Source organism: Lygodium microphyllum, chromosome 4 (assembly GCF_053477565.2).
Source record: "Lygodium microphyllum isolate KBCC chromosome 4, Lygodium_microphyllum_v1.1.10, whole genome shotgun sequence".
Classification (NCBI taxonomy): Eukaryota; Viridiplantae; Streptophyta; class Polypodiopsida; order Schizaeales; family Lygodiaceae; genus Lygodium; species Lygodium microphyllum.
Window position 1 is genome coordinate 154367061 of NC_141138.1, and position 25254 is coordinate 154392314.

A 25254-nucleotide genomic window follows, 5' to 3' on the forward strand; every position below is an offset into this window, starting at 1 on the left:
GTTCAAAAAGCGCATGAATTGAGGATCATTTGCCAATTGCATAAACATTTTAGCTGCTGTTCTTAACTGATCTTTAAACTAGTCATCAAATTCCTCTTTCTCTTGTTGATCATTAGCTTCTAAAGGCCTAGAAGAACCCACTTTTTGGTCTAAACCAGAACGTGGTCTAAATCAACATTATCAACTTGCTGTCCTTGTGCTGTGCCTAGTCTAAGATTAGGTATTGTATTTTTTCCAATACTTTGTGTGAATTTTTAGATTGAGAGGCATTATCCTTGCTTAATCCCATCTCACTATCTGAAGATATTTGCTGTAAGCTTAGCTGAATACAATTTCAGCTCTAGAGAAAAGCTTTTGACATTCAACCAGGTGCCTTGGGCCCATCACCAAGTCAAGTGAATTGATGGTATCCCGGCAATGGAACCATGAAACCAGCCTTCCTCCTCAGATTGGGTGGTGATAACGTGATTTAACAGTATTTACAGCAAGTATAAATTTCACACAAATTGAAATGCACACTTTACTACTTTAATCTTGGACATTGGATAGTCTATTGGCCAATAAAATTGATGTCCCTTTCAGTATTTCTTTAACCTTATATTGCAATTGGATAGAGTATAACTGAGATTTCTTAATCTCCTTTGTTGATCCAAATACCCCTTGCTATCACAAACGATTAGTAAACCTTCAAACCAATTTTCCCCTTGATTTGCTTGGGGATTGCCTTTACCTTGCCCCTTGAAAGACAAATTCAGCCCCAAATGTGATTTTGCCTGGTTGGCCTCTTGAATCTCCTTGAAATTTCATAATTTCAGTTATTGGAATTCAAGTCCTAGGCCCTCAATTTTGAGCATGCATCCTGAGGTATCTATCAAACCTAATTTCTACTGTAAATTAGGGTTTACAACGAAGATTGATGCTAACCTTCTCTCGTTGGGAGGAAGTCTTTGCTTGAGTGCGATGGAACACCACCTTCAAGCGCCGGACCTTGGGGTATGGTATCTCTTTGAGGGAATCTGCCGGGATCGGCAGTTTTAGTTGGTGAGAGTCCAGTACTACCTGGGCCCCTGAACCGGGGTGCTAGGTGCCTACCCACGCTCCGCCCATTGGGAGAAGTCTTCCAAGGACCTTTGTCCTAAAGGAAGTAGCGAAATCATAAGCTAGTGGCACAGGGTTCCGCCTTTGAGTTGGATTAGGTATCCAGCTTTAAAAAACAAAAACAAAAACAAAAACGAAGATTGATTGAAATATCTTCCTTTGATGGCTCAAACTGTTGGAAAATGTTGAGATACCTTGAGAGATGGCTATGAGATGAGAGGGAATGCTATAAAGAGAAATTTTAGAATTTCATTGTGAGAAATGATGAAAAACTATTACTATCTTACTTAAACAGCTATAAAAGCTGTCACCTATAGCTTAGGACCACTTGAAATACTGTAGCCCCTTCCTCATAGAAATATGAAATAGGAACGGGAACGGAGATGTGGCAACAAGAACGGTATTTAAAAAATTAAAATGCATGAAAAAAATTTAATATTTCACTCATAATCCATGCGGATTCAAATCATTTTAAGTTTTAACTTTAAGATATCATGCATCATTCTAAAACTACTAATTAGAAATTGAATTGCAACTTACAAGGCTCAAGAGGTAAGCTATTCAATCATAAAATGCGTAATACATATGCCATATATGATAAAACAATGAACAATGAACTAAACTTTAAAGTTTAAGCTAAAAGAACATGCCTATGGTACCATTGCCAAAAAACTTAAAAGATTATAAATATGAAGTCTAAAGAATAATCTTTGAAAGAACATACTCATTGCCCCAAAAAAGACTATAAATATAAAGTCTAATCTTTAGACTGAAGCAAAATGCGGCATGCCAAAATAGCCCAAAGGGCTATGGCAAGACTGCAAGTACAAATATAATATCGGCATGGTATAACAGCCAAAGTGTCACGACTCACACTATCATCAATGATCATAATATCATATACAATGTACATGTGTAATGTATCATGAGACTCGTGATAAGTAAACTAAATCAAAGATTATCATCATGATCTGAGGCTACTCTAGTTACTCCTGAAGTGCAAGCCTCCTCATCATGTGTACCATGAATTGTTGCATCTCCCTCAACATCAGCATGTGTCTCCTTTTCTTGCTGTATCTCCCACTCTGTGAATGGATCAGGCTTCGTTGTCATATTGTTACATAACATCCTCAAATTAGCGTTGACGAATACTAGATCGTTTACTCTCTCCACACTAAGACGGTTCCTTTTCTTTGAAGCAATGTGAGTATATGTACTCCACAATTGCTCCAAACAAGAGGAGCTAACTAATGACTAAAAAACGGATGGCTAGTTGCTGCAACTCAAGACTATCTGAACCATAGTCCTTACACCACAAAGCTACCCCAATCTTATAGCGGCCCTCCTGTGCATCCCCACAACCAAAAGAATGCCGAAAGGTCCTATAACATGAAAGCTGATCTTTGATCTTTCGTTTATTGCCATGATCAGGCACTAGACAAGACATTATAAGTCTCCATGCATCCATAACCTCAGTGTCATTCTCCCATAGAAACAGGGAATGACCGTTTCGGCCTGTAGGAACGGCCTAACGCGTTCCAAACCCTCCGAGGAGGTGAAACGGCCTGTTGACCAAAAACTGACGTTTTTTTTAGTTTTTTCTTTTTGCTTGTATCACACTCCTACCACATGTTCAACCATTTCCATTTGGCATTGCCCAATGTGCACACACTACTCTCTCTCTCTCTGGTTGAAGATTGAAAGCGTCAAGACAACCCATAAGCCAATTAGGAGTCCATGCAAGTTCAAATTTGATGCATTATCAAATCTTACAAATCACAATCAAATTTCAGCCTATCCTCAATTCCAAGGTAATAATCCATTTATATCGCCTAATTTCAAGGGAAATTGGGATAATTGGGGCAATTCAAGGAAATTTGGAGCTATGGGGGTAATCAAGTCAATTTTGGGACATTGGAGACAATTTGAGCATTGAAGGGTATTGGGGCAATTAGAGGGACATTCTTTGGGGCAATTTGGGTCGTGCAGGGCATATTTGGGGCACTTAAGACGTGCCCTTCTCCCCGTCCCCGTTCCCCGACCTTGGATGTTCCCCCCGTTCCAAGGGGTCTTGTTCCTGTTCCCGTTTTCCGTTCCAGGTAACTATGCATTTTCCTGACCCTTGCCTTGGAACTCAGGATCCACAACAAATGTAGCTACATGTATTGGTGAGCTATAGGAGTTCCACCTCGTCACAACTAAATGGTGTATCTCCTCATACATCTCATCATTTGGTGCCAACTCTTGCAATTTTTCATTCAGCCTATCCATAGCCTCATAGACCTTGCCAATGCAAGGTTGTATAGCATCCATAATCCTTAATAAATGCACAATAGGTGATACCATAGCATCTATCTGCTTTACATCATCCCAAAAAGTGAAGTTATTTGCTTTCTTCAAGCATAAGGTACCTGTAGGAGTATCTGCCAATGTTGATGAGGTGAACTCATCACTAAGAAATAACTGCCTCAAGGCACCACCGCATTCTCTTAATTTGCCTAGCATCAAGAAGTTAAAGGCAAATCTGGTATCAGAGTATTTTAAAAGTGTCTTCTTCGACCGCAAAGAGAAGCGATGGCGAAGAAACTGGTGATTCAAAACAAAGCTAACTATTTGAGCTCCTTGCTCTATGACAGGTGCAATCCATGACAGGTTGCCAATATCCTTTAGTAGAGTTGTTCAAGCAATGAGGCATACAATATGAAACTGTGATATGTGGATAATATCCATGGATAATAGGACCTGCTGCCCTATTTGCGGGCTCTCCATTTGCAACAAATCCCATTATATGCTCTAGGCCAATAAGCTCAATATCTGTAACCCACTCTGCTGCAAGTACATCTGCTGACTTTCTTGTCCCCGATGCATCATGTGAAGATATGAAATATATTTCCCCACGAGAATAAGCAACCATACCATGAATGGATCTCTTGCATCACTCCAACCATCAGCAATCAAGGAAACTCCATTTTTAGCCCACAGGCTCTTTCTAGTCATTGTTGCTTGCTCAACAAAGCGCTTTTCCTTGTCGAGCAAAGTGGTGCATAAGGTCTCTGATGATGGAGGTACATACGAAGGGCCATACTCACCAATCTTCTTACACATTAATTTAAAATACTCTGACCTGGCTGCATGAAATCGAATGTAGTCATGATAAAAAAAAATGTGCCACTGATGTATCCACCTCTTTCTTCTTCTTGGGATCCCAACTAGCATCAAGTGTGCTCTGTCTACGTGCAACATGTGGTGCTGTTTATGCCATGGCCGATGCAATGCTTGCAGTAGGTATGGAGGTAGTACTTCCTGATACTAACCTTGCTCTAGATACTTCTGATGGGGACGGTGTCACAAAAGTTGCAGGGTTAATTGCAACACGTCGTGGTCTAGATGCAAGATAAGCTTGTTGATTTGCTACACAGTCACAAAGCTCCCTTTGCTTCTCCAAGGTCACATTCAAACAAAACTGTACCTCTGAATTTAGCTCATGTAGGAGATGAGCTCGGATTTGATTATGCATAAAACGGAACAAGTGGCAATTGCTATTCCATATTCTAATATTTAAGTAACTTTGAAAAATTAAAATCAATAAAAATTCGAAATACAAATGCTCGGCTCAATGGATTACCTTGTTTTCTCCTCTAGTTCGCTTGTATGGGCAAAGCTTGCAAGTCCATAGTCGAGATCCTCCACCACTCAATGGGCGGTCAACATTTACTTCTTTCCACCATGACCAATCATCGGATCTTTTTTCTCGACCACCAACCCGATGAGCGAGGCAGGAAGATGAAGCCACTTCAGGCTGAAAATTGAAATAAAAATGGCTCGAGAAAAGTGAAAACTCGAGTCTCGAGAGAAGGGAGAACTTCGAAGGCTCAAGAGTTAAGAGTCAAGAGAAAAGGAGAGAAGGGAGAAGAAAGAAGAGAAGAGGAGAAGGAAGAGAACTTAAGAAGGTTCAAGGGAGAAGGTCCAAGGAAGACGAGGGGATTGGCGGCTGGCAGATTGGTCATCGGGGGGATTGGCGGCTGGAGCCTGGCAGACTGGTCATCGGTGCTGGGAACGGGCAGATGAAGCAGGCAGAAACGCGCAGTCACAGCCTGCAGAATATCGAGTGGGAGCAACGACCGACCGAAGGTAAGTGGGTGCCACGTGGCATTCCCTGTCCTGTTTCAGACAGGGAACGCATTCCCTGACTGAATTGGGCGAGGGAACATTTCATCGATTAGCAACGCGTCCCATGACAGCTTCGTGCTAGGGACGGCGATTCCACGTGTGGGGGGGCCGTTTCAGCCATTTCCTGTTTCTATGCTCCTCTTGTATGTTGTTACTACACCAAAAGGACCTTGGGTTGTTGTTACCTGCTTGTGGAGGGCTCCAAATTGTTGTTGCTTGCCTTAGAACTAATCCTTGGTGGCTGCAAATCACATCAGTAGCATCTTCTTGGTCTCTAATAGCCTCCTTCTTTGTCATAATAGTTGGAATAGACTTCCACGAGTCCTCAAAAATGTTTCTCTCACTTGCATGGGCAAGTTTTGCCTAAATTAATTTTGAAAATTTATTCAATAATTATTCCAATGCTCAAAAAATTAAATCCACCAGCCAATAATTAAATTACCTAGGCCGGTTTGTCTTCTAAGTATTTGTGAGTAGTTATTGATCCTTAGACTGGTATTAATTAATTAAGTAATTCGTAGTCTCTAATGTTACCACTGACATTAGTAGCCAATAAATTGGTCTAGACCCAAATCTGGCACTGGGTACAACCTAGTACTTGTCAGGCATAACTTATTACAACTTTTGTATTTGGCACCGACTGATATCTCAAGGTCCTGGGTCCATATTGTGAAATAATTAACTTGCACCTAACATGTGCAAGTGACATTAGCACATTTGATTAACTTTTAGTCGAATGCTAAGCAAAGCAATAAAATTTCACATCCTCATGATAGTTGAAGTCCAAACACAACTAGGAGAGTGGTATCTGTTGAGAAACGATAGGGTATTTGGGGAAAAACATATAGAGTAAACATTGTGACAAAGAGAACTCAAAAATTCAAAAGAAGAATAACGAATCAACATTGAATCATGCTGAATGAATCTTTTTGATAAGGTGGAGGTGAGCTTGGAGATGATTGCACCGTCGTGGCTGATCATGTGGTAGCACTTGTGGATGAAGATGCTTTGTGGAGGGAGTGAAACAACGTTCTTTGGGTAGTGTGATGTTGCAGAAGACATTGGAAGATGATGGATAGTAGTAGAGGGAGTAGAATGTAGTCCTTAGGAGTTGTTAGAGATGGAGAACATGCTGAAATCTCTTGGAGATGATGGTTGCTATTAAGGCGACTGTTGGGAAGCCAATTGGAGAAGAAAACACAAGAATGTCTAATGAAATCCCTTTGTATAAGTGGCTCTAGAAAGGTGATTGCTGGGTAGCCTTTTAGGAAAGGATAATGTGCAAAGATGGGGATATCTGATGTAGGGCTGATAAAGAGTTTTTAGAAATCAATCATTTTGGATGTGGAATTATTTCTTGAAAACATTCTAGCTAGAACCCCCAATTTCCCCCATGTTTTGGGTCTCCAAATCATTGAAGGTCCAGGGGAGACATCATCAAAAATGTATTCAAACATGCAGGCCTGATTTTCCAGCCATTGAAAGCATTAAATTCAGCTTTCAATCTTAGGGCAAATGCATGTTAGAGTAGGGTTTTTGAACAGTAGTTTCACAGGTCTGAATTACTTCAATTTGATAGTGAATTGAATGTGCCTTCAGTCATACAAAGCTGCAATCACTCCAATGTTGACCAACATGACTTTGAGGAATGCACCCAGGTCTTTTATTGTTGCACACTGTAATCAATGAGGAATTCGCATGAATCTCAGTCCCAAATTCGATTCATCGAATGAGACCTCAACCCTAATTGTCCAAGATGTTGATATGCGATAGCTCTGTTGATCTCACGAGCGGGTCACAAACGGTTTGTGTAAAGGCTTATCTTCAATATTAAAGTTGTAACCAACCTTCCTTCCGTGGATGGGTGGTAATTCCCTAATTACAACTTAGTTACAACAGTAACATTTATTACAAAATTGAGAAATGCAAATTAACTTACAATCTTGGACAATGGACACCCTGTTGGCCCCAAAACTGGTGCTTCCTTTGGTATTTATTTAACTTAGTTGAAGAAGAAGTTGATATACAATGGGATTTTCCCAATCCCTTTCAGTATTTTAACTCCCTTTGTTGTCCAAAATGATTAGCAAGTCTTCAATTTGATTTGCCCCTTGATTTGGATAGTCAATTGGCCTTCATTTGCTTTGATAGAGATGGAAAATGCCCCAAAGTCATTGATTTGCTCACCCCTCCTCTTAAATTTGACAAAAAACAACTTCAGCCTTGTTGAATCCAAGTCTTGGAGCTTCCAATTTTTGGCTCGCTTCTTGAGATTGCTGCTAAAGCCTAATTTCTATTGCCTGCAGATTAGGGACTAGCAAATCAACGAATTTAGGGCATTTTCCATCTCCATCAAAGCAGATGAAGGCCAATTGACTGCCCAAATCAAGGGGCAAATTAGATTGAAGACATGTTGGTCATTTTGGACAGCAAGGGTAGTTGGAATACCGAAAGGGATTGGGAGAATCCCATTGTACATCAACTTCTTCAATTTAGTTTAATAAATACCGAAAGGGGCGTTTTTTTTGGGGTCAACATGGTGTCCATTGTCCAAGATTGTAAGTTAATTTGCATTTCTTAGTTTTGTAATAAATATTATTGCCGTAACTAAGTTGTAATTAGGGAATTACTACCCATCCATGGAAGGAATGGTTTCATGGTACCATCCCAGGATTGTGTCATCTATTGGGCAAGAGTGCCCTAGCTCTCAATTTTTTTGTGTCATTTATTTTCTTTGTTGAATTGAATAGAGTGTGTGCTGCAGGTTTGTGTTCATTGCGTTATAGATCGGATCTTTAGGCTGGTTTCATCATCTTTCTTGGAGCCGCTAGTATTCAATGTGATGAGAATGCATTGAAGTATGGTGGTATGAATGCCATAGAGTCACAAGCGTTGAGAGAGAGGAGGTAGGGAAGGGTTTGATGTGTTTCTCTCCCTTTCTCCTTCTTTTAGTTTTTCCTTACTAACTAATGCGAAAACAATTCTACGAAAGCTCTACATTTATTGAAGGCTTAGTAATTTATCTAAGGATAAGATGTGTGTGTTAGATGGACTAAGGGGGATAGGGTTTTATATGCTTCTTTTTTTCTCTTTTTTCCTCCAAGTATATTCTAATGTGAAAGCAATTTTATTATGGCGATAGATTTACTACTCTTATATAAGGGTTGGTCTTTGACTAAAGGTAAGGTATGTATGTTGGATAGACTAAGGCTCTAGGGTTAGTAAGGTACCCTTTAATAATGGTGTGTGTCTTGATGGGAATGTGTCAATACAAAATATATCCTAAGGTACATAAACATGTGCCAAAATCTTAAGTGTACAAAATGTAATTTGAAAAATTATATTGAGAACGTATGTACATCCATTTGCTAATTAAAGTGTGTATATCTGCAAGAATATGTACTTACTTCCAATAAATGATTAAAGCAATATTGGGAATATATGTGCACATGTGTAGGTAAAATAAGTATTCTTTATTTGATTGGAAATCACCAAAATTCAAGCCATAATCGAACATTTGTCAACTTTGTACATGGGTAGAATATTTTCATAAATTTAGTTGGGTTGTCTATGTGTTGGTTTTTCATTCATAAACATGTGGGTGATAAGGTATCTATGAAATGCTTGATTCCCCATGAAAAAATTGTAAGCCATGCATGGGGACATTTCTCAATTTGAAACTATAGTCAAATAGTCCGCTATAGAATTAGACTGCTATAATATTGAGCTTATAAGTCATTATTTTTTCTAATGTCGTACTAGTATTCCAAAGATTTCCAATGACCTAAGGGCTGGAATTAACAAAGTTCCTTTTCAATTCACTTTCCACAGGTGTATGTTGGCACACACACATATATGTGCACACACACACACACACACACACACACACACACACACACACACACACACACACATGGATGTGGTCCTTCCCATCCCCATTCTCTTTTCCAGTCATTTTGCTCACATTACTTTTCTAAGTTTTTTGTTCATGTCTTTTGGCACAAACATAATTAGTCCTGCAATCGGCTATGGTAAATGGAGAAATTAATTACCACTGTTCAAGCCATCACAAGTTCTCATAGTTTTACGTAACTTGACTACAATTCAAAATTTCTGACGATATCACATGTAAACTGGTTTTATTGTTGGTTTTTGAATACATTTTTGTCAAGTTGTTGTGTGTAAATAAGCTTTTTGATTGTTTTTTAAAATAATGCTTTCTGTTTTTCTCAGGGTTGTTTTCACCCCTACTGTTCAACACTGCAGCATGGCAACTGTAATTGGCCTGTGCCTCCGTGTACAGCTTCTAAAGTGTCTTCCTCCTCGATTCAAGGTTATACTTGTGTCCTTCTTTAGTGGCTAGATGAGGGTCTTCTGGACATGGTTGCACTTCTTTCTGATATAAGCCACCTTTCTGACATGTTTGTTAAAGCCTAACTGTTGGTGTATGATCTTTTTAAATTATATGAAGGACATTTTTTTGTTCTCCAATAATCAAGAAAGGAAAAATTTTAGCAGTCACCATATTATGTCACCCAAGCTTAAATCTGCATTGCCAATTTGATGAAATATTCTCTGGTCAAAATTCAAGTCATCATCACAATGTTGCAGCTCTCTGAAGTTCTCCCTTTTTTTCCTCAGGTAGACATAAAAGTTGCACCAGGTTCTCATGCTTCTGAAGCGGCTGGTACTAATCAGATACTCCTTTTAATGCTTTTGATACATGCAATTGGTTTTCATGTGTTTAGTTCCAATGTTTGCATCTCTAAATATATAATTCGAGCAGTCAAGTTGAAGCCAACTTTTGGCAAGCAAAGTGTCCAAACTGACTGAATCGTGAGGATTGAAAGGTGTGGTGGTCTAATGTGGTCCACTTTGACAAGGTGGAAAAGAGGGATCGGCGAGTGACTGAAAATAAAGAAGTTCAAGGCTAAACACTGCAAAAGGTTCCATGCGTTCATGTTATGAATGGGAAAGGCAAGACTGTGTATGATATTTGTTTTGCTGCATCCCCTTTACGGGAAGATATAGATTGAGAAATATCAATCTATTCTAGCAAGCATGAAATACATGTGCATGAGTTGATATAGGTTCATAGATTGATGTTGTGACTTCCCATAAAATTTTGGAAGAGGCATAAGTGGTAAGTGGCAGCTGTGGAAGAAACAAGGCACTTCACGCAACCAATTACAAGATCAATCCAATTTAGAAGCTTGATATGGATTGATGCTAATACATGGAAGTTGTCTATAGTGATGCTTTAGGAATAGAATAATGTAGTGCACATATTCTTTTGCAAAAAGTAAACTATGCCTGATTATGTTACTCAAGAAAAACATGGAACCACAAGGGTTTAACAGAATGGCTGGAGCAAAGAATGGCTATATCACACACATATAAAATGTCTCAAAGGGTTTGGATGTAATGTGGGATAGAAGTTGCCAAGATCCATTGTCTAGGTTGCATCAAGTTTGATGTTGTGTCCCTTAGTTTGGGGTGAACTTATTAAAGAGTTGTTCCCACAACGGACATTCTTGGCTGCATGGGCTTGGGAGACAAAAATATCCTGAATGGGGGTCATGTGATGGGTGCCTCCACTATCCATGATTCAAACGGGAGATGATGTGCTTGGTCAAGTAGAGTGGGTCTTTGCCTTTGCCTCGTCAGGAGGTAACTTGGTATGTGGACTAAACTTAAAGCCTCTAAGGTCTCCATGGAGACAAGGTGAGCCTGATGTCTAGCAGACTACTTAGACATACCCTCTTGAGTTGAGAACGATACTGATTTGTGATGGCTGATTTGTGGGACTGTGGGTTTGGCATTGCTACTATCCTTGATTTTGGTTGACACTACCATTGTGAGGGGTTACTTGATTGAGCGGTAGGGGTCTGAGTCTTTTTGGGTTGCATGCCTCTGGCCTTTGATCTAGACTTGTCGTCAAAAATGGCTTTTCTTTTGAGAATATTGGCAATACTAGTTTTCTTTTGAAATTGGTACATTTTGCCACCCAGGTTTTAAGGATGACAGTTTTCTCAAAAATGGTTTTTCTTTTGAGAATATTGGCAATACTAGTTTTCTTTTGAAATTGGTACATTTTGCCACCCAGGTTTTAAGGATGACAGGTTTTAAGGATGACAGTTTTCTCAAGCCACACTAGCTTGATTTTGGTTTTGATTTTAGGTTTGATTTTGATTTTGATTTTTATTGCCTTGTCCTTGTTGCCCCCTCTGAGAGGAAACAACAAGAGCCCTCTATGTGGAGGAACCACTATGAAATTGATCTAACAGTTAAGTGTAACATAGTAGTTGACATTCAAATTCATAGAACATAGGCATGGTGGGCTGTGAGATCACCTATTGCACATAGTAGAGGTTTTTTCAAGATAGCTAGTTTAGAAACAATGTGACTAGTCATTAGGGAACTTAAGAGTCCTTGTAGAGGAGAATTTGGCCCAAAATCACCGATATTCGGTCAACTTGACCTTAAGGTCATCCCAATCAGCGATTTCGAAATTTTGAAGCTCATGGTTGAGATTTATTTGATGGGTCATATTCCAAGTTGCATAGCGGTCAGTCAAGTGTTACCATTGCTTCGATGTATAATGTAACTTGAAGGCCTCTACTTGGAATTGCCATGGAGGCAAACTGTGATATCAATTGGTTGACACCTGAGTAAGCAAGAGTTGGAATGCCATGTTGGATGCAAACCAAAGGTTCATTGGATGGAGGTTGAGCCTCTCCCCAAAGGTGCAAGAGCACCACTTGGAACAGAAGGTGTAGAGCTCCTAAAGGCTATGCCTATGTTTGAAGAACCGCTCGGTGTGGTGTGTGTAATGCCATGAGGTGTTTGATATGGAAAGGTAAAGGGTGTGAAAGGTAATGGTGATGCAGTGGATGAAGTGGGTGGGATGAGTGGGTTTTGAAATGAAGATGGATTAAATTAATTTGATTAATGAAAGACACCTGAAATGAAGATGATGATACGGAATGCATGGAAGAAGAAACACCAAACTCATTCTAACTTTGAGAAGAAAATTTGAAAGAAGAAAAGGAAGAAAAAGGATTACCAATCTTTTTCTTATAATCACCTCTTCTTGTATTAAGATACATGAGTGGATCTTCAATGGGAGATGTATCGTGATCAACATATGACACTCTACCTTTATCTTGATATTTACCAAAATGCTGCAAAGAGGTTAAAGAAAAAGAAATAGGAAAAATGATAGAAGTAGGAGAGAGAGGCTAAAAATAAGAAACGTACACCGGATCTCTCTCTCCAAGAGGGGGTTGCATCCCTAATGGAGGTCTACACCGCCTTGCAATATCATTAGATTTGTGTACAACATTTGATGAGAAAGAATCAAGTATACCTTCTTCATGTAATTTTATTTGAAGGCTTGTTAATGTAGCTCTTTGGACTTCTTGGCTTTGTGAGTCAAGATTAGTTGCAGCTTCTCATCTAAGATGGAATAATGATGCGTGTCTCCAATGTAGTGAAAAGGATCTCGAGCCTTGTTGAAACCTTGCTGAGTTGGTAGTGGATGCCACTCTTGCTTAGTTCTCGGCATGGGCTTCTTTGGGGATTGAGTAGCTGTGGAAGTGTTCAATGTTATCTTTGCTTTTGTAGTTTTTGCTTCCAAGGTAAGCTTTTCAATTGAGGGCCTAGGTTTCTTCAGTAATTACATGTTTTGGGGTTGTTTAAAAGAGCTAATTAGTTTGTAATGCACTCCCCAACAAGGGAGGGAGGGCGATGGCAATCAAAATTAGGGATAGTGAGTACATAGTTCTAATACCATGTAAAGAAATACTCTATCACAAAAAACACAAAAATAATTGTATGACAAATGCACTGACTGATACAAAACACAGTTAGGGTAATTGAGAGACAATGAACATAGTTAATACTGGAAAATGTAGTGGATTGCAGAGCCCAAGGAGTCAAACAACCTCTCTCTCAATGGAGCGGATTGCCAAAAAGGTGGTATGCAACAATCACTGTCTTAGTGGAGTAGATTGTAGAGTCGCAAGATGTGGAAGCCACTGGACCTAAAAATAGGTGGAAGAAACCTTCGTAGCACATTGCAATGGTTCCAAGGAACGCTTATCACCTTCTGAGGTTTAGAGGCTCCTTTTGATCACAAGGACTTAAGGGATGATTGGGTTGCATTGTTCTTGAACAAGTATCCAAAGAAATATTTTTACTTTGTTCAATAAGTGATTTCATAGCCCACCATGCCTACATTCTATGAATTTGAGTGTCAACTATTGTGTTACACTCATTGTTCCATAAGTTCCATAGAATGATCACTCACTCTTTAGAGGGCGACTCTTGTTACCACTTTTGAGAAGGGGTAACAGCTTGTTGTCAAAACTGACCAGCAAGCCTCCAAACTTATTTGTCCCTTGGTTTTCTTGGGGATTGGTCTTCACCGTGCTCCTTTAAAGACAAACTTAGCCCCAAATCTGATATTTGTTGGTTGGTCTCTTGAGTCTCCCTGAAATTTCTCAATGTCAGGTACTGGAATTTAAGTCCTAGGCCCTTAATTTTGAGCACACATCTTGAGGTGGTTGTCAAACCCTAATTATTGTTGTAAATTGGGGTTTACAGTAGAGAATTTCCAATATCTCCACCTATCATGACTGAAATGGTTGGATTTTGCTGAGATAACTTGAGAAATGGTTGGGGGATGAGAGAGAATGTTGTAGAGAGAGAGTTTCATCGCAAGAAAGATGTTAAAAAACTGTTGCTGCTCTTCTCAAACAGCGATGGAAGATGTCACCTATAGCTTAGGACCACTAGAAAGACTACAGTCCCTTCTTGTATAGTATCACCTGCACTAGAAGGACCTGGGCTGTTGTCTCGTGCTCCTAGAAGGCTCCAAACTACTGTCACCTGTTGTAGAAATGGTCCATGGTTGCTGCAAATCACATTACCTACATCTCCTTGCTTTCTAACAATCTCATTTTCTCTCACAATGGCTAGAATAAACTTACAGCAGCCCCAAAAACGTTTTTCCCTCTTGCATGGGCAAGTTTTGCTGTGTGGCAACCATCTAATCCCATTTTCTAGTATTATCCAACTTATTGAATTAACTTTCAAAGGATTTATTCTGAAAATTAATTTGATAATCATTCTAGTGTTGAGAAAATTAATTTTAACTAATAATTAAATTGGCTAGGTCAATTTGTCTTCTAAGTATCCTTGAGCAATTATTGTCAATTGATTCATAGATTAGCATTGATTAATTAATTAACGCCTAGTCTATAATGTCACTATTGACATTAGTGGCCAATAAATTGGTCTAGGCATAAATTTGATACCAGATACCACCTAGTACTTGTCAAGCATAGCATATTATAACTTTTGCCTTTGGCACCAATTGATATTTCAAAGTCTTGGGTCCCACACAGTGAAATAATTCACTTGCACCTTACAGTCACATCAGCACATTTGATTAACTTTTAATCAAATACTAAGGAAAGCAATAAAATTTCACATTCTCGTGATATTGGTAGAGAGCGATAAGGTGCTGGGTAGCATGTACAACATCCAAATGTAGGTTGGAAAGTGACACCTTGGGCATTGGATAACAAGGTGGCTTGTTGCAATAATAAACACAGTAGCAAGGTAAGAGCCAACTAATAGAGGTGTGGCAACAGTCGAGAGGGCTCTATTGCCATTGGATGATGTGGGTTGATGGCTGAGAATCTACAAAAGATGATCATCTGCAAAAATGGAATTGAATGGTGGATAATCTTTCTATTTATAGATGAATGGATTCTCCCAAATTAGGGTTTTTGCTTATGGGATTTTAAAGTTAAATTGAGCTAAATAATTGACCCATTGAATATACTTTTCAAAAATCTTTGGTTGGTTGAGAAAATGTCTTAAATTGTTATGGTTTGTTTTGATGAAAAAATCTCCACCTAAAAGATAGTGTCTTTAATCTTTTAAAGCTTGAATGATGGCCATTAACTCCTTTTAATAGGCAGTAGCATTTCTTTTTGCATTTTGAAATCTTCTGCTTGTATAAGCAACTACTTGTCCTTCCTGGTTTAAAACTCTACCGATGCAGTCTCGTGAAGCATCACATTCCACAAAGAAAGGTTTTGACAAATTTGGTATAATCAAAATAGGTTCCTTGTTGATATAGAATTTTAGAGCTTCAAAAGCTTTCTTTTCTAGTTTGGTCCATTGGAATGCCATTGGTTTCTTGATTAAATCATGCAATGGTCTGGTAACCACTGCAAACCATTTAATGAATTTGCTATAATAAGAGCATAATCCCAAGAAACTTCAAAATTAATGAGCACTAGTCAATTTTGGCTATTCTATAATAGCCTTTAGTTTTTTTGGATCCTTCGAATTTTCATATTTGGATACAATATGGCCCAAGTAGTGAATCTCTTTTAGAAAAAATTCGCTCTTTTTACCATTAACATAAAGTTTGTGTTTTGGAAGTTCTTGAAACACTATTTTCAAGTTTTGCTTATGCTTCTCTTAATCTTTTGAATGAACCAATATATCATCAAAGAAAGTACATATAAACTTCCAATGTACACTAAAGATTCTTTCCATCATTCTATTAAAGGTTGTAGGAGCATTGGTAAGACCAAATGGTAGCACAAGAAACTCATACAAATCAAAAGTTGTCTTGAATGTTGTTTTGTGAATATCTTGAGGAGAAATTCTTCTCTAATGGTAGCTACTCTTGAAGTCAATCCGGCTGAATACTTTGGATCCATCCAATCTATTCAAGATATCATTAATTCTTGGAATGGAAAAGCTATTTTGAATTATAATTTTATTGAGAGCCCTGTAGTCCATACACATGTACTAAGATCCATCTTTCTTTTGCACATTGAAGAACTCGATCTTGTTAAACCCTTCTCCAAGAGCTTATTCACTTGCTTCATAGTCTTCTCTTGTTGTGTTGGACTCACACGATAGGGTGGCCTATTTGGAGGTGAGCTCGTAGGAATGAGATTAATGTGATAATCTTCTGGCCTCTTCGGTGATAACTTGTTAGGTGAAGTGTATGCAAAACAATTTTCATAGTCCTTTAAGAAACTCATTCAGTCATTGTTCATATTTAAGATAGACTCTTCAAATCTAGACTCTTTGTTAGAATCTTTGATAAAAATTAAGTACGAGGAAATAGACTTTTTCATTGCTTTACAAATTTGTATATGGGATAAGATGGAAATAGAGTTTTCTTCCACCCCCACATTAAAATATACAATTTTACCCTTGAAAAGGAAAATCGAAACTTATTTTGATTTCAATCAATGGCTCAATCTATTCTTTTATGCCAAGGCATTTCTAATACAACATCTCAATGACCAAGATCTCCCATGACAAAACTCTCATGATCTACATAATATCCTATCTCAATTCGTAGTCTCCCAAGAATGGAAGTAACTTCAAATTCCATTCCTTGAAAAGTAGCATCTGACTGATATGTAGCCCTTGTATCAAAGTATATGAGAAGAAGTTGATTAGCAATCTCACCCGAAGCCATAAAAAGCTTCCTTTTCTCTGACCGAGTTTCATCTTGTTGCAAGGATTTCTTAGGCACAACATTTGCTTGAGGTGTCTTTTGGGCCAGGTTTCACTTCTTTGCCTTATTAGGGTATTGACACTCGTCGTACCATCGGATGTAATCCATGGATAAACTTTCTCATCTCCATATTAAAAGGAACTTTATTAAGAGGTGTAAACTTAAGAGAAACAATTGCAAATTTGTTGATATATGTTTCAATATTGTCTCCATGGTGTCGCTTCAGCTCATCTCATTCTTGTTGCACATCGGCTTCAAAGGATGAAGGCAAAAACTTCTTGTTAAAGATCTTCTCAAAGTCTTTTCAAAACTTGGATTCCTTTTTCTCTTGAAGAACATTGAGCCACTAATTTAAAGCAGCATTGACAATATTGCGAGAATCTCTCTTACCATAGAAAACATCAAACTTGATGCTCTTTTCTCCAGGCTTGAAGTATCTTTTAGCATCGTTTTCCTTTGCTTAAAATAGCCAGCTTGGGGATTCTTGGGACAAGAGGAGGTAGCATGTGTATGATGAGACTTTGAAGTCACTGCTTGGGTGGATCCTCGAATGATAGGTGATATGTTATCTTTCATAGACTTAGTTGCATCAATAACATTCATATGTTTCATGCTAAGATAAGCCTTTGTATTTGTAAGACCATCTGTCTCAAAAGCCTTCTCGCGAAGAAAATCTTCAAAGACCTTTGCTTCAGCCCTCCTCTCCATCAAAGCTTGAAATTTTGGATTGGCTTCTAGCTCCTTGTATCTTTATATCTTCTCATAATTAGAGAAACATACAGATGTAGAGTGTTGGAAGCCTCCCAGTTGTTCACAAAAATTCTTCTTTTCACCTATTGACATGGTGAGAAAGTTAGGCCGAAAGATTTTATCACCTAGAAAAGTTCTTGCAAAGAAGAAGTCCTTGCTCTAATAACAATGTAAGTGTGGGAAAGAATATAAGAATGACAATACTTTGAACTTAACCAACTTGATCAATTATCATTATGAAAGTTTATATATATATATATATATATATATATATATATATATATATATATATATATATATATATAGAGAGAGAGAGAGAGAGAGAGAGAGAGAGAGAGAGAGAGAGAGAGAGAGAGAGGAGTCGAGACCACGTTGAGAGGGGAACTAGCCCCTTCCTCTTTTTAGGAATTTATTAAAATAAAATCACAAGCACTAAGTGCCTGAACGATATACAAAAGGGTTGATTTTTTGCAAATTTGAAAATTAGGAATTTTTGCAAACTCTGGGTAGGGAGTTGATTTTCTTTTTTAGTGCTTGGATTAGATCAAGCTAAGTAGAAAGTATTTCTTGGATGAGAGATAGATAAGAGAGTACAAAGTATGCGGTTGAAATTTCAGCATGAAAGCTTGTTCCAATGAAAAGAGAGACCTTCAATATATAGGTGTGGGGCTTGGGTGCTCAAAATTGGAAAGTATAGGCTACAAATGACAAGTGGAGAGACATGTCTCTTTAGAATGGCACATGTTCTCTTGTAGATGTCATATGTCATTTTTTTAGAGAATGAAGCTTTCAAACCTTCTACTCTAAAAATCTCTCAAATGGTTAAAAATTTGAGATAGTTGCTGAAGACAAAATTGTTTCTTGTAAAATTCTGGAGCCTTTGGCGTTAACAAAATTTCCATTTGAGTAATTTCCTAAAATAGTAATCTCCTAAATTTTAGGAGTTGCTAAATTTAGCTTTTGGAGAGTTTCATTATATAGGCTCACCGATTCATGGTTTATTTCTTCGATCATGAGCATCTGGTTTCACTTTTTGAAACCACTCATTATATAAGCTTCTAGTCAATGTGATTATCTGAGTGTAAAAGTCTTAGTCTAAAACTTTTAATTTCTCTTGGGCATCTTGTGACGACCCAAGTATAATTATAAGGTGTTTCGGCCATTGGCCACCCTTAAATAGAGAGATGAATATTTAATTATACTTTGAAGCACTTAAATAACACAAATAGCCTTTCAAAGTACACAAGCATCAAATTAATTTAGAATCATTGAGCCAATATGTCTTGGTAATAGTTAATATACAAAATGTTTGTTACATATGAGGACAACGAAGAGTTCTTCATTGCTCCACTTAAGGGTTGTAAAATATTGCTTGGTATGCCATGGTGTCACCGTATGCATGCAATGATTAATTCTCATGCAAAAAAGATCACTATTCAGCATAAGGAAAATGTACTCACATTTGATATAAAGTTGAAAGGTGAATCTGTTCCTATTGTGTCTGCACCTGTCATTTCTAAAGTAATGAAGAATTATCTTTCAACGTACTTGTTTTTTAGTAAGGGTAAACATGATAGTGAGAATGTTATGAACATGTCTAAGTTAGAGAAGGATCGCATGTCATTTTTGAAAGTGTATGCTTATTGCTTCTCTTGATCACTTCCAAGATAGCTATTGCGTAAAAGACTAGAAGATCATAGCATAGATCTTATCCTTGGAAGTAGCCCACCTAATAAGCCACCCTACAGAGTAAGTGCAGCCCAACAGGAGGAGATTATGAGCTAGGTGAATGAGCTGTTAGAAAAAGGGTTGATTCAACTCAACTTATCTCCTTTTTGTTCTCTAGTGCTTGTGTTGCACAAAAAGGATGGTTCATATTATATTTGTATTAATTATCTTGTTCTGAACAAGATCACGATAAAAAATCGTTTTTCAATTCCTCGGATCGATAATATTATGGATAGATTGTACGGAGTAGTTATATTTAGCTGTATAGATTTGAAAAGTGGATATTATTAGATATGCATTAGATCGAAGAATGTGCCTAAGATGGCTTTGAGAACGTCTTTTGGGATTTATGAGTTTCTTGTTATGCCTTTTGGGCTTATGAATGCTCTTGCCACTTTTAGTTGGATGATGGATTGCATCTTCAGGACACATAGAGGATTTATGGGTACTTTCTTTGATGATATGATTATCTATCTAAAGAATCAGACAGAGCATAGAAAACACTTAGACATTGTGTTCAATGAACTATGTGAGCATATGCTGGTTATCAATGATAAGAAAAGTGAAATTTTTTTGCATGAAATTCACTTTTTGGGAGATATTATATCTCTTGATGGTATTTGCATGGACCCTATAAAGACTGAGGCAATACGATCATAGTCACCTTTGAGAAATGTGTATGAGATCCGCAGCTTCTTGGTTTTATGTTCTTACTATAGGAAGTATGTATTCGGATTTGCTAAAATTGCATCTCCATTGTATACTTTGTAGAAGAAGGATATACCATTTAGATGGACAACAGTGGAAATTTGAAAAGTCGAAGGAAAAGATGACTTTAGATCTTGTGCTTGTGTTGTCCGATCTAAGGAAGTCATTCATAGTTCAGTGTGATACATGTGGCAACAACATTGGGACCATTCTTATGCAGGATGATCAAGTTGTGGCTTATGAGAGCCGAAATATCCACGGTGCAAAAAAGAATTTGCAGGTCTATGAGAAAGAGCTCTTGGCTATAATTCATGCACTATCTACATGGAAACATTATTTGTTGGGGGATGATTTTACAGTGTAAACAGACTATCATACTTTGAGGTGCTTTCTGACGTAGTCAAAGTTGTCAGAGAAGCATATGAGATGGATAAATTTTCTCTCTATGTTTCGTTTTCAGATTGTACATATTGATGGTTAAAAGAATGTTGTGAATGATGCATTGTCACATAAGCCACAAATTTGAGCCATCACCATGGTTTATCACATTGACTTGAATGCCATGAAAGAGCAATATGTTGTTGGTTCGGACTTTGCTAATGTTTATGATTAACTTTGCAATGGTTGGAGGCATGAACACTTTATGCAAAGGGATGGATTTCTAATGATGCATGGACGATTATGTGTCACAAAGTTAAGGCCCAAAGTTATCACTGAAAGTCATGCTCCTCCTTATGCAAGACTCAAAGGTATTGATGCCACGGTCAAGGCAATGGAGCATTTCTTTTAAGGCCTAGAGTTATCACTGAAAGTCATGCTTCTCCATATGCAGGACATAAAGGTATTGATGCCACGGTCAAGGCAATGGAGTATTTATTTTATTGGTCAACTTTGAGGCATGATATAGAATAGTTCAATAGGACATGCATCGTATGTCAAAAGGTAAAGCATGATAGACAAAAGATGCTTGGTTTATTGCAGCCCTTGCCTATTCCAGATAGGCCTTGGTAGAGCATTGCAATGGACTTTATTTTTGAGCTTCCTGGAATATCTAGGGAATGATGGGATATGGACTATCATTTGCAAGTTTAGCAAACAAGCCCATTTATTCTGGTGAGGAAAAAAATAAAGGTCGATCGTATGACATGATTATTTTTGCAGCACATCTTTAAGTATTGTGATATTCTTGCAGTAGGATTACCTAGTGGACTTTTCATGTATTGAGGGAAAAGACATGGTATCAGTGTGTCAACCTGGAAAAGGGAGGTTGGGAGGGAGAAGATAAGGATAACTCTTGATGATGTAGCAGAAATGGGGGTTAATTTGAGGATGTAGCCGAACTTGCAACTTGTCTTTGCCTTTTTCAATACAGAGGATCTTTGTCGCTCTTTGAGTATATCTAGATCCGATACCATGTCAGGAAATGACTGTTGTGAAAGCAAACCAAAGAGATAGTAGGGATTGCAGGCAGGGAGAAACATAGTGTGTGTATGGCAAACCCTAGAGAAAGTAGGGATTGTGGGTGAGGAGAAACACAAAGTGTGTATGACAAACATTGAGAGAGAAGAGAAACTCGGGAAACACAGAAGAAGATGATGAAGCACTAAATCATGCTAAGTGAACAAAGCTGATATAAGGGAGCCGAAGCTCTGAAGATGAGTGCACTGACCTGTTTGATCAAGCGGTAGCACCGAAAGGGAACCTGTGCGGTGAAGGGAGCGAAACATAGTCCTCCAGGAAGTGGACTATTGAAGTAATTTGAAGGGGCAGAACGATTGTTGAAGGAGTGAAGTGCAGTCCTTAGATGCTACTTGAGAGCAGGAAGATGATCACTAGCAATGGTGGATCTCCAGAGTGTGCTAGATAGTAGGGCGGCCAACAGAAAGTGTGAACACAACCAATAGAGGACCAATAGCTGCAAAATGCAGCCTCCAGAAGGGCGTGGAGTGTGTGCTGAAGCTGATTTGAAGTCAAGTAGAGTGCCAACTGCAAAAGGCAGCCAACAAATTGATGCTAGGTGGATAGATGCTTTCGTTGGGTAGAAGTGGAAGGGTGACGGTGCAAAATGGAGATGCCTATAGCCAAAATGATGATACCAGTTGTGGAGGGTGATCGTCAGGTAGAGGAAATCTGTTGCCAAGTGATGGATGCTGACACCCAGTTGGAGCTACCACCACAACGCAAGCTTGGAGTTGATAGAGATAGAGTGCCTGATGATAGGTGAGTAGAAGACGAAGGCGGAAGTCGACCACCACTGCAACGTTGTCCAGAGAGGTGTGAGCAATAGTGGAGAGGCTTGAGAGAGATGATGGAGAAAGAATGTGGAAAGGAAAAAGTGTGGGGGTTTGAATGGGTGGAGTCAATGCTGCATATATAGGCATAGATTGTCTAGAGTGTCGCCCACTGAAGTCTCTCGGATGGTGCTCCAACTCTCTTGGAAGGTGCCTAGAAAGCCTTTTTGGGATTGTAAATGGAAACCAAAAATAGAAATGGAGGAGGGAAATGGTATTGAAGGATATGGTTTCTCAACATCTCCACTCTCTTTCCCATCTTGTTACTCCACTCTTCTTCTTCCTCAAGCTTGTTCTTCCTCTTCTCCTTTTATGGCATCAACAGCTTCTTAATTACACCTTGAGGTGCTGCTTTTGCTTCTATGTTAGGCGTACTTGTCCATGGAGGTACTTCCTTTGTATCCCTGTTAAACATTTATAATAATCCCTTTTAGCTTGGTATCTTTGGTGCCCACTTGCTATCGGGATACCACACATGATTGCTATGAGTTGTTAGCTGACTCTCATTCAGCAACAAGTATAATACTTGTTCCTCAAGCCTTGATCATAGTCGTAGTTCCAAAATAGAACTCGTGACTCGGGATGTCCAATTTATTTGGTTCTTATCACAATGCTTGAGACACGATTGATACTTTCTTGAACATGTGGTTCTCCCTTAAGTTGGAGCTCCTTTCGAGTAAATATCATATTTAGGCTGTCTTGTTTGGCTTGCAAGGGGTGGGAGATTGATACCCGCTTGGCCTACTTAGAGAAATCTTATAGTAGCTCTAAGTAGGCTGCTTGGCTCAAGTCTTGTCAATCAGCCTTAGAGAGAGAGAGTTCTTCATGCAGTTTGAAAGATCACAATAGATTGAGGAGGTCCTTAGGGTCCATGTTTTGGATCTTGACATTGTGGTAGTTTTTTTCAGCATGTGGACATAGGATAAGGTGTTTTCTAGCCCTGAAGATAGTGTTATAATTAACACTTACAGTTACTTACCGTCTTCTTGTTGACTTTTTACATGTTATGGTGGAGAGAATGATCCTTTGCAGATGCAGTAGAGAAGGGTTAAAACTTAGGCCCCTCAAGTGGTAGTCTCCTTATATGCCTTGTGTTGAGAAACCCTTCACCCTTCACCCGTAGTTTGCGTTTTTGCGTTTGCAGCCCCAAAAAGATACACCACCCTAGACTGATTGTGCCTATTTATCGGCCACTTTCTCATTCATTCTTTATGGTTGATTCATTCAGTTTGTCACCTCCTCTCTCTAGCCTCTTCACTATCCTCATACCCCTCCAGAGGAGGACATTGCGGTTCGTGGTTTGTGGTTGTCTTCATCATCTTCCTTGTGCTACAACACCCTTGTTCCCTTGTATCACATTCACTCCATGATTCAGATCTTCGTCATTCCATTCATCAGAGTTTCTCATCTTTTCTCTTCTCTTCTCAGCATTTACTGAGTTCACTCCGTGCTCCTCCTTGCAAACCCTACTATCTTACTGGCATGTCGTCTTTTGACATGGTATCAAAGTTGGATCTGCTCAAATAGTGGCAAAGATTCTCAACTCCAGTGAAGGCAAAGATTGGTGGCGGGTTCGGCATCCACTTCTCTTATTCTTTCGATACATCAACATCCTAGCTGGCAGCTGCTTCCTCCTGCGTTTGCTGTTTTCCAGCCTGTGTTCAGGGTTGTTGCTGTTGCCTCCACCTCCCAGCTTCTTGTTGGTGGCTTCTCCCAAACTGCTGGCAGCTCCTTGCTGGTGGTGGTTGTTCTTTTTTGTTGGAGGCTCAACCAGACTGCTGGCAGTTGTTCTCTGCAACTTGGCAACTCAGTTGGTCTATTGGCGGCTATTCTCTACAACTCGACAGCTCTACCATTTTGCTGTACCCTGCGTTTTTCTACTGGTTGCAACCTCGTACTGTTGGTAGCATCCTCCTCCCACTGGCAATTCACTTCTAGTCCTTGCATTGCCCTCACACCCCTTGAGGCGGACATTTTAGGTCATTTCACTGATGCTTGCTGACTTCGACCTTTGCTCCCCCCCCCCCCCCAGAGTATATGCGTCTCTCACCTGGCACTTCCCGTGCCACGTCTCCTTTCTGGGCCACAAAGATCGTTTTGTATTGGCTATTGTAGTATTATGCTCAAGGCAATAAGCCAACTAACGCGCACTAAGTCCTTTTGAGCACACGGAGGCTCTAAGACCTTACGAGGCGATAAGCCCTCCTAGAGATCAGCCCATTGCGCGGAGGTTTTCCCTACCCACTTCTAGGTACAGTGGCTTCCATGGCCCACATCTCCTCCACAGTCCACTCTCCTGAGAGCCCATGACTATTCCCTACCCTTGGCTCATCTCGAGCCTCCTTCTTTTTCACCCTCTTTCACTTAGGTTCGAGAGGTCACTTTTGGGTACTTTTCGGCTTCTTCTTCCGAGCCCCAAATACCTTCTTCGGCAGGACTAGTGGCACTTCCTTCGTCATCAAATGCTTGGCAGTCTGTGAGCCATGAGTGGTTGGATTCCCTTTCTCTCTCAGATTGGGATTCAGAGGGGGATTTTCTTATTTCGCGAACCCTTAGAGGGGGCTTCCAGTTCTTCCGCTTTAGAGGGGGCTCCTACTTCTACTCCTTCCGATTCAGAGAGGGACCCTATGTGCCATGAAGTTCTTCACATCCCACCACCTTTCACTTTGGAGGAGTGGCTTTCCTTTGAGCAGTCGTTTCCTCTACTCATACCCAGGATCTAAAGGATCTACTTAGATTTTGACCCTTGTGTCTTCAACAGTGACTTGGTGGCTAGGCCTTCGTATTCCTCCCAGCATGGAGTCACGGAGCTAGTGGCTTCTCTCCCGAGGTTGAGTTTCGGGTTCTACAGCTCATCCGATCTCCTGACTATCTTCAAAGGTCTCCTGTCAAGTGGTATTCTTAGCTTGTAGGGTGGATCTTCTTTGTCCCTTGGTTAGCATGGAGCCT

The 25254-nt window shown here is 39.3% G+C and overlaps 1 protein-coding gene across 3 annotated transcripts in view; it reads left to right on the forward strand.

Moving 5' to 3' along the window:
• The window catches only part of AE7 (MIP18 family protein (DUF59)), a 77077-nt gene that overhangs the window by 38003 nt on the left and 13820 nt on the right, over window positions 1-25254 (forward strand). For all 3 annotated transcript variants that reach the window (XR_015690696.1, XM_087676750.1, XM_087676749.1), the window contains exons 3-4: window positions 9502-9601; window positions 9910-9955. Coding sequence is in view for 2 of the 3 variants with exons in the window: in XM_087676750.1 (XP_087532876.1) it covers window positions 9502-9601; window positions 9910-9955 (146 nt within the window). In the remaining variant the exon portion in view is untranslated. The remainder of the gene's footprint in view (window positions 1-9501; window positions 9602-9909; window positions 9956-25254) is intronic.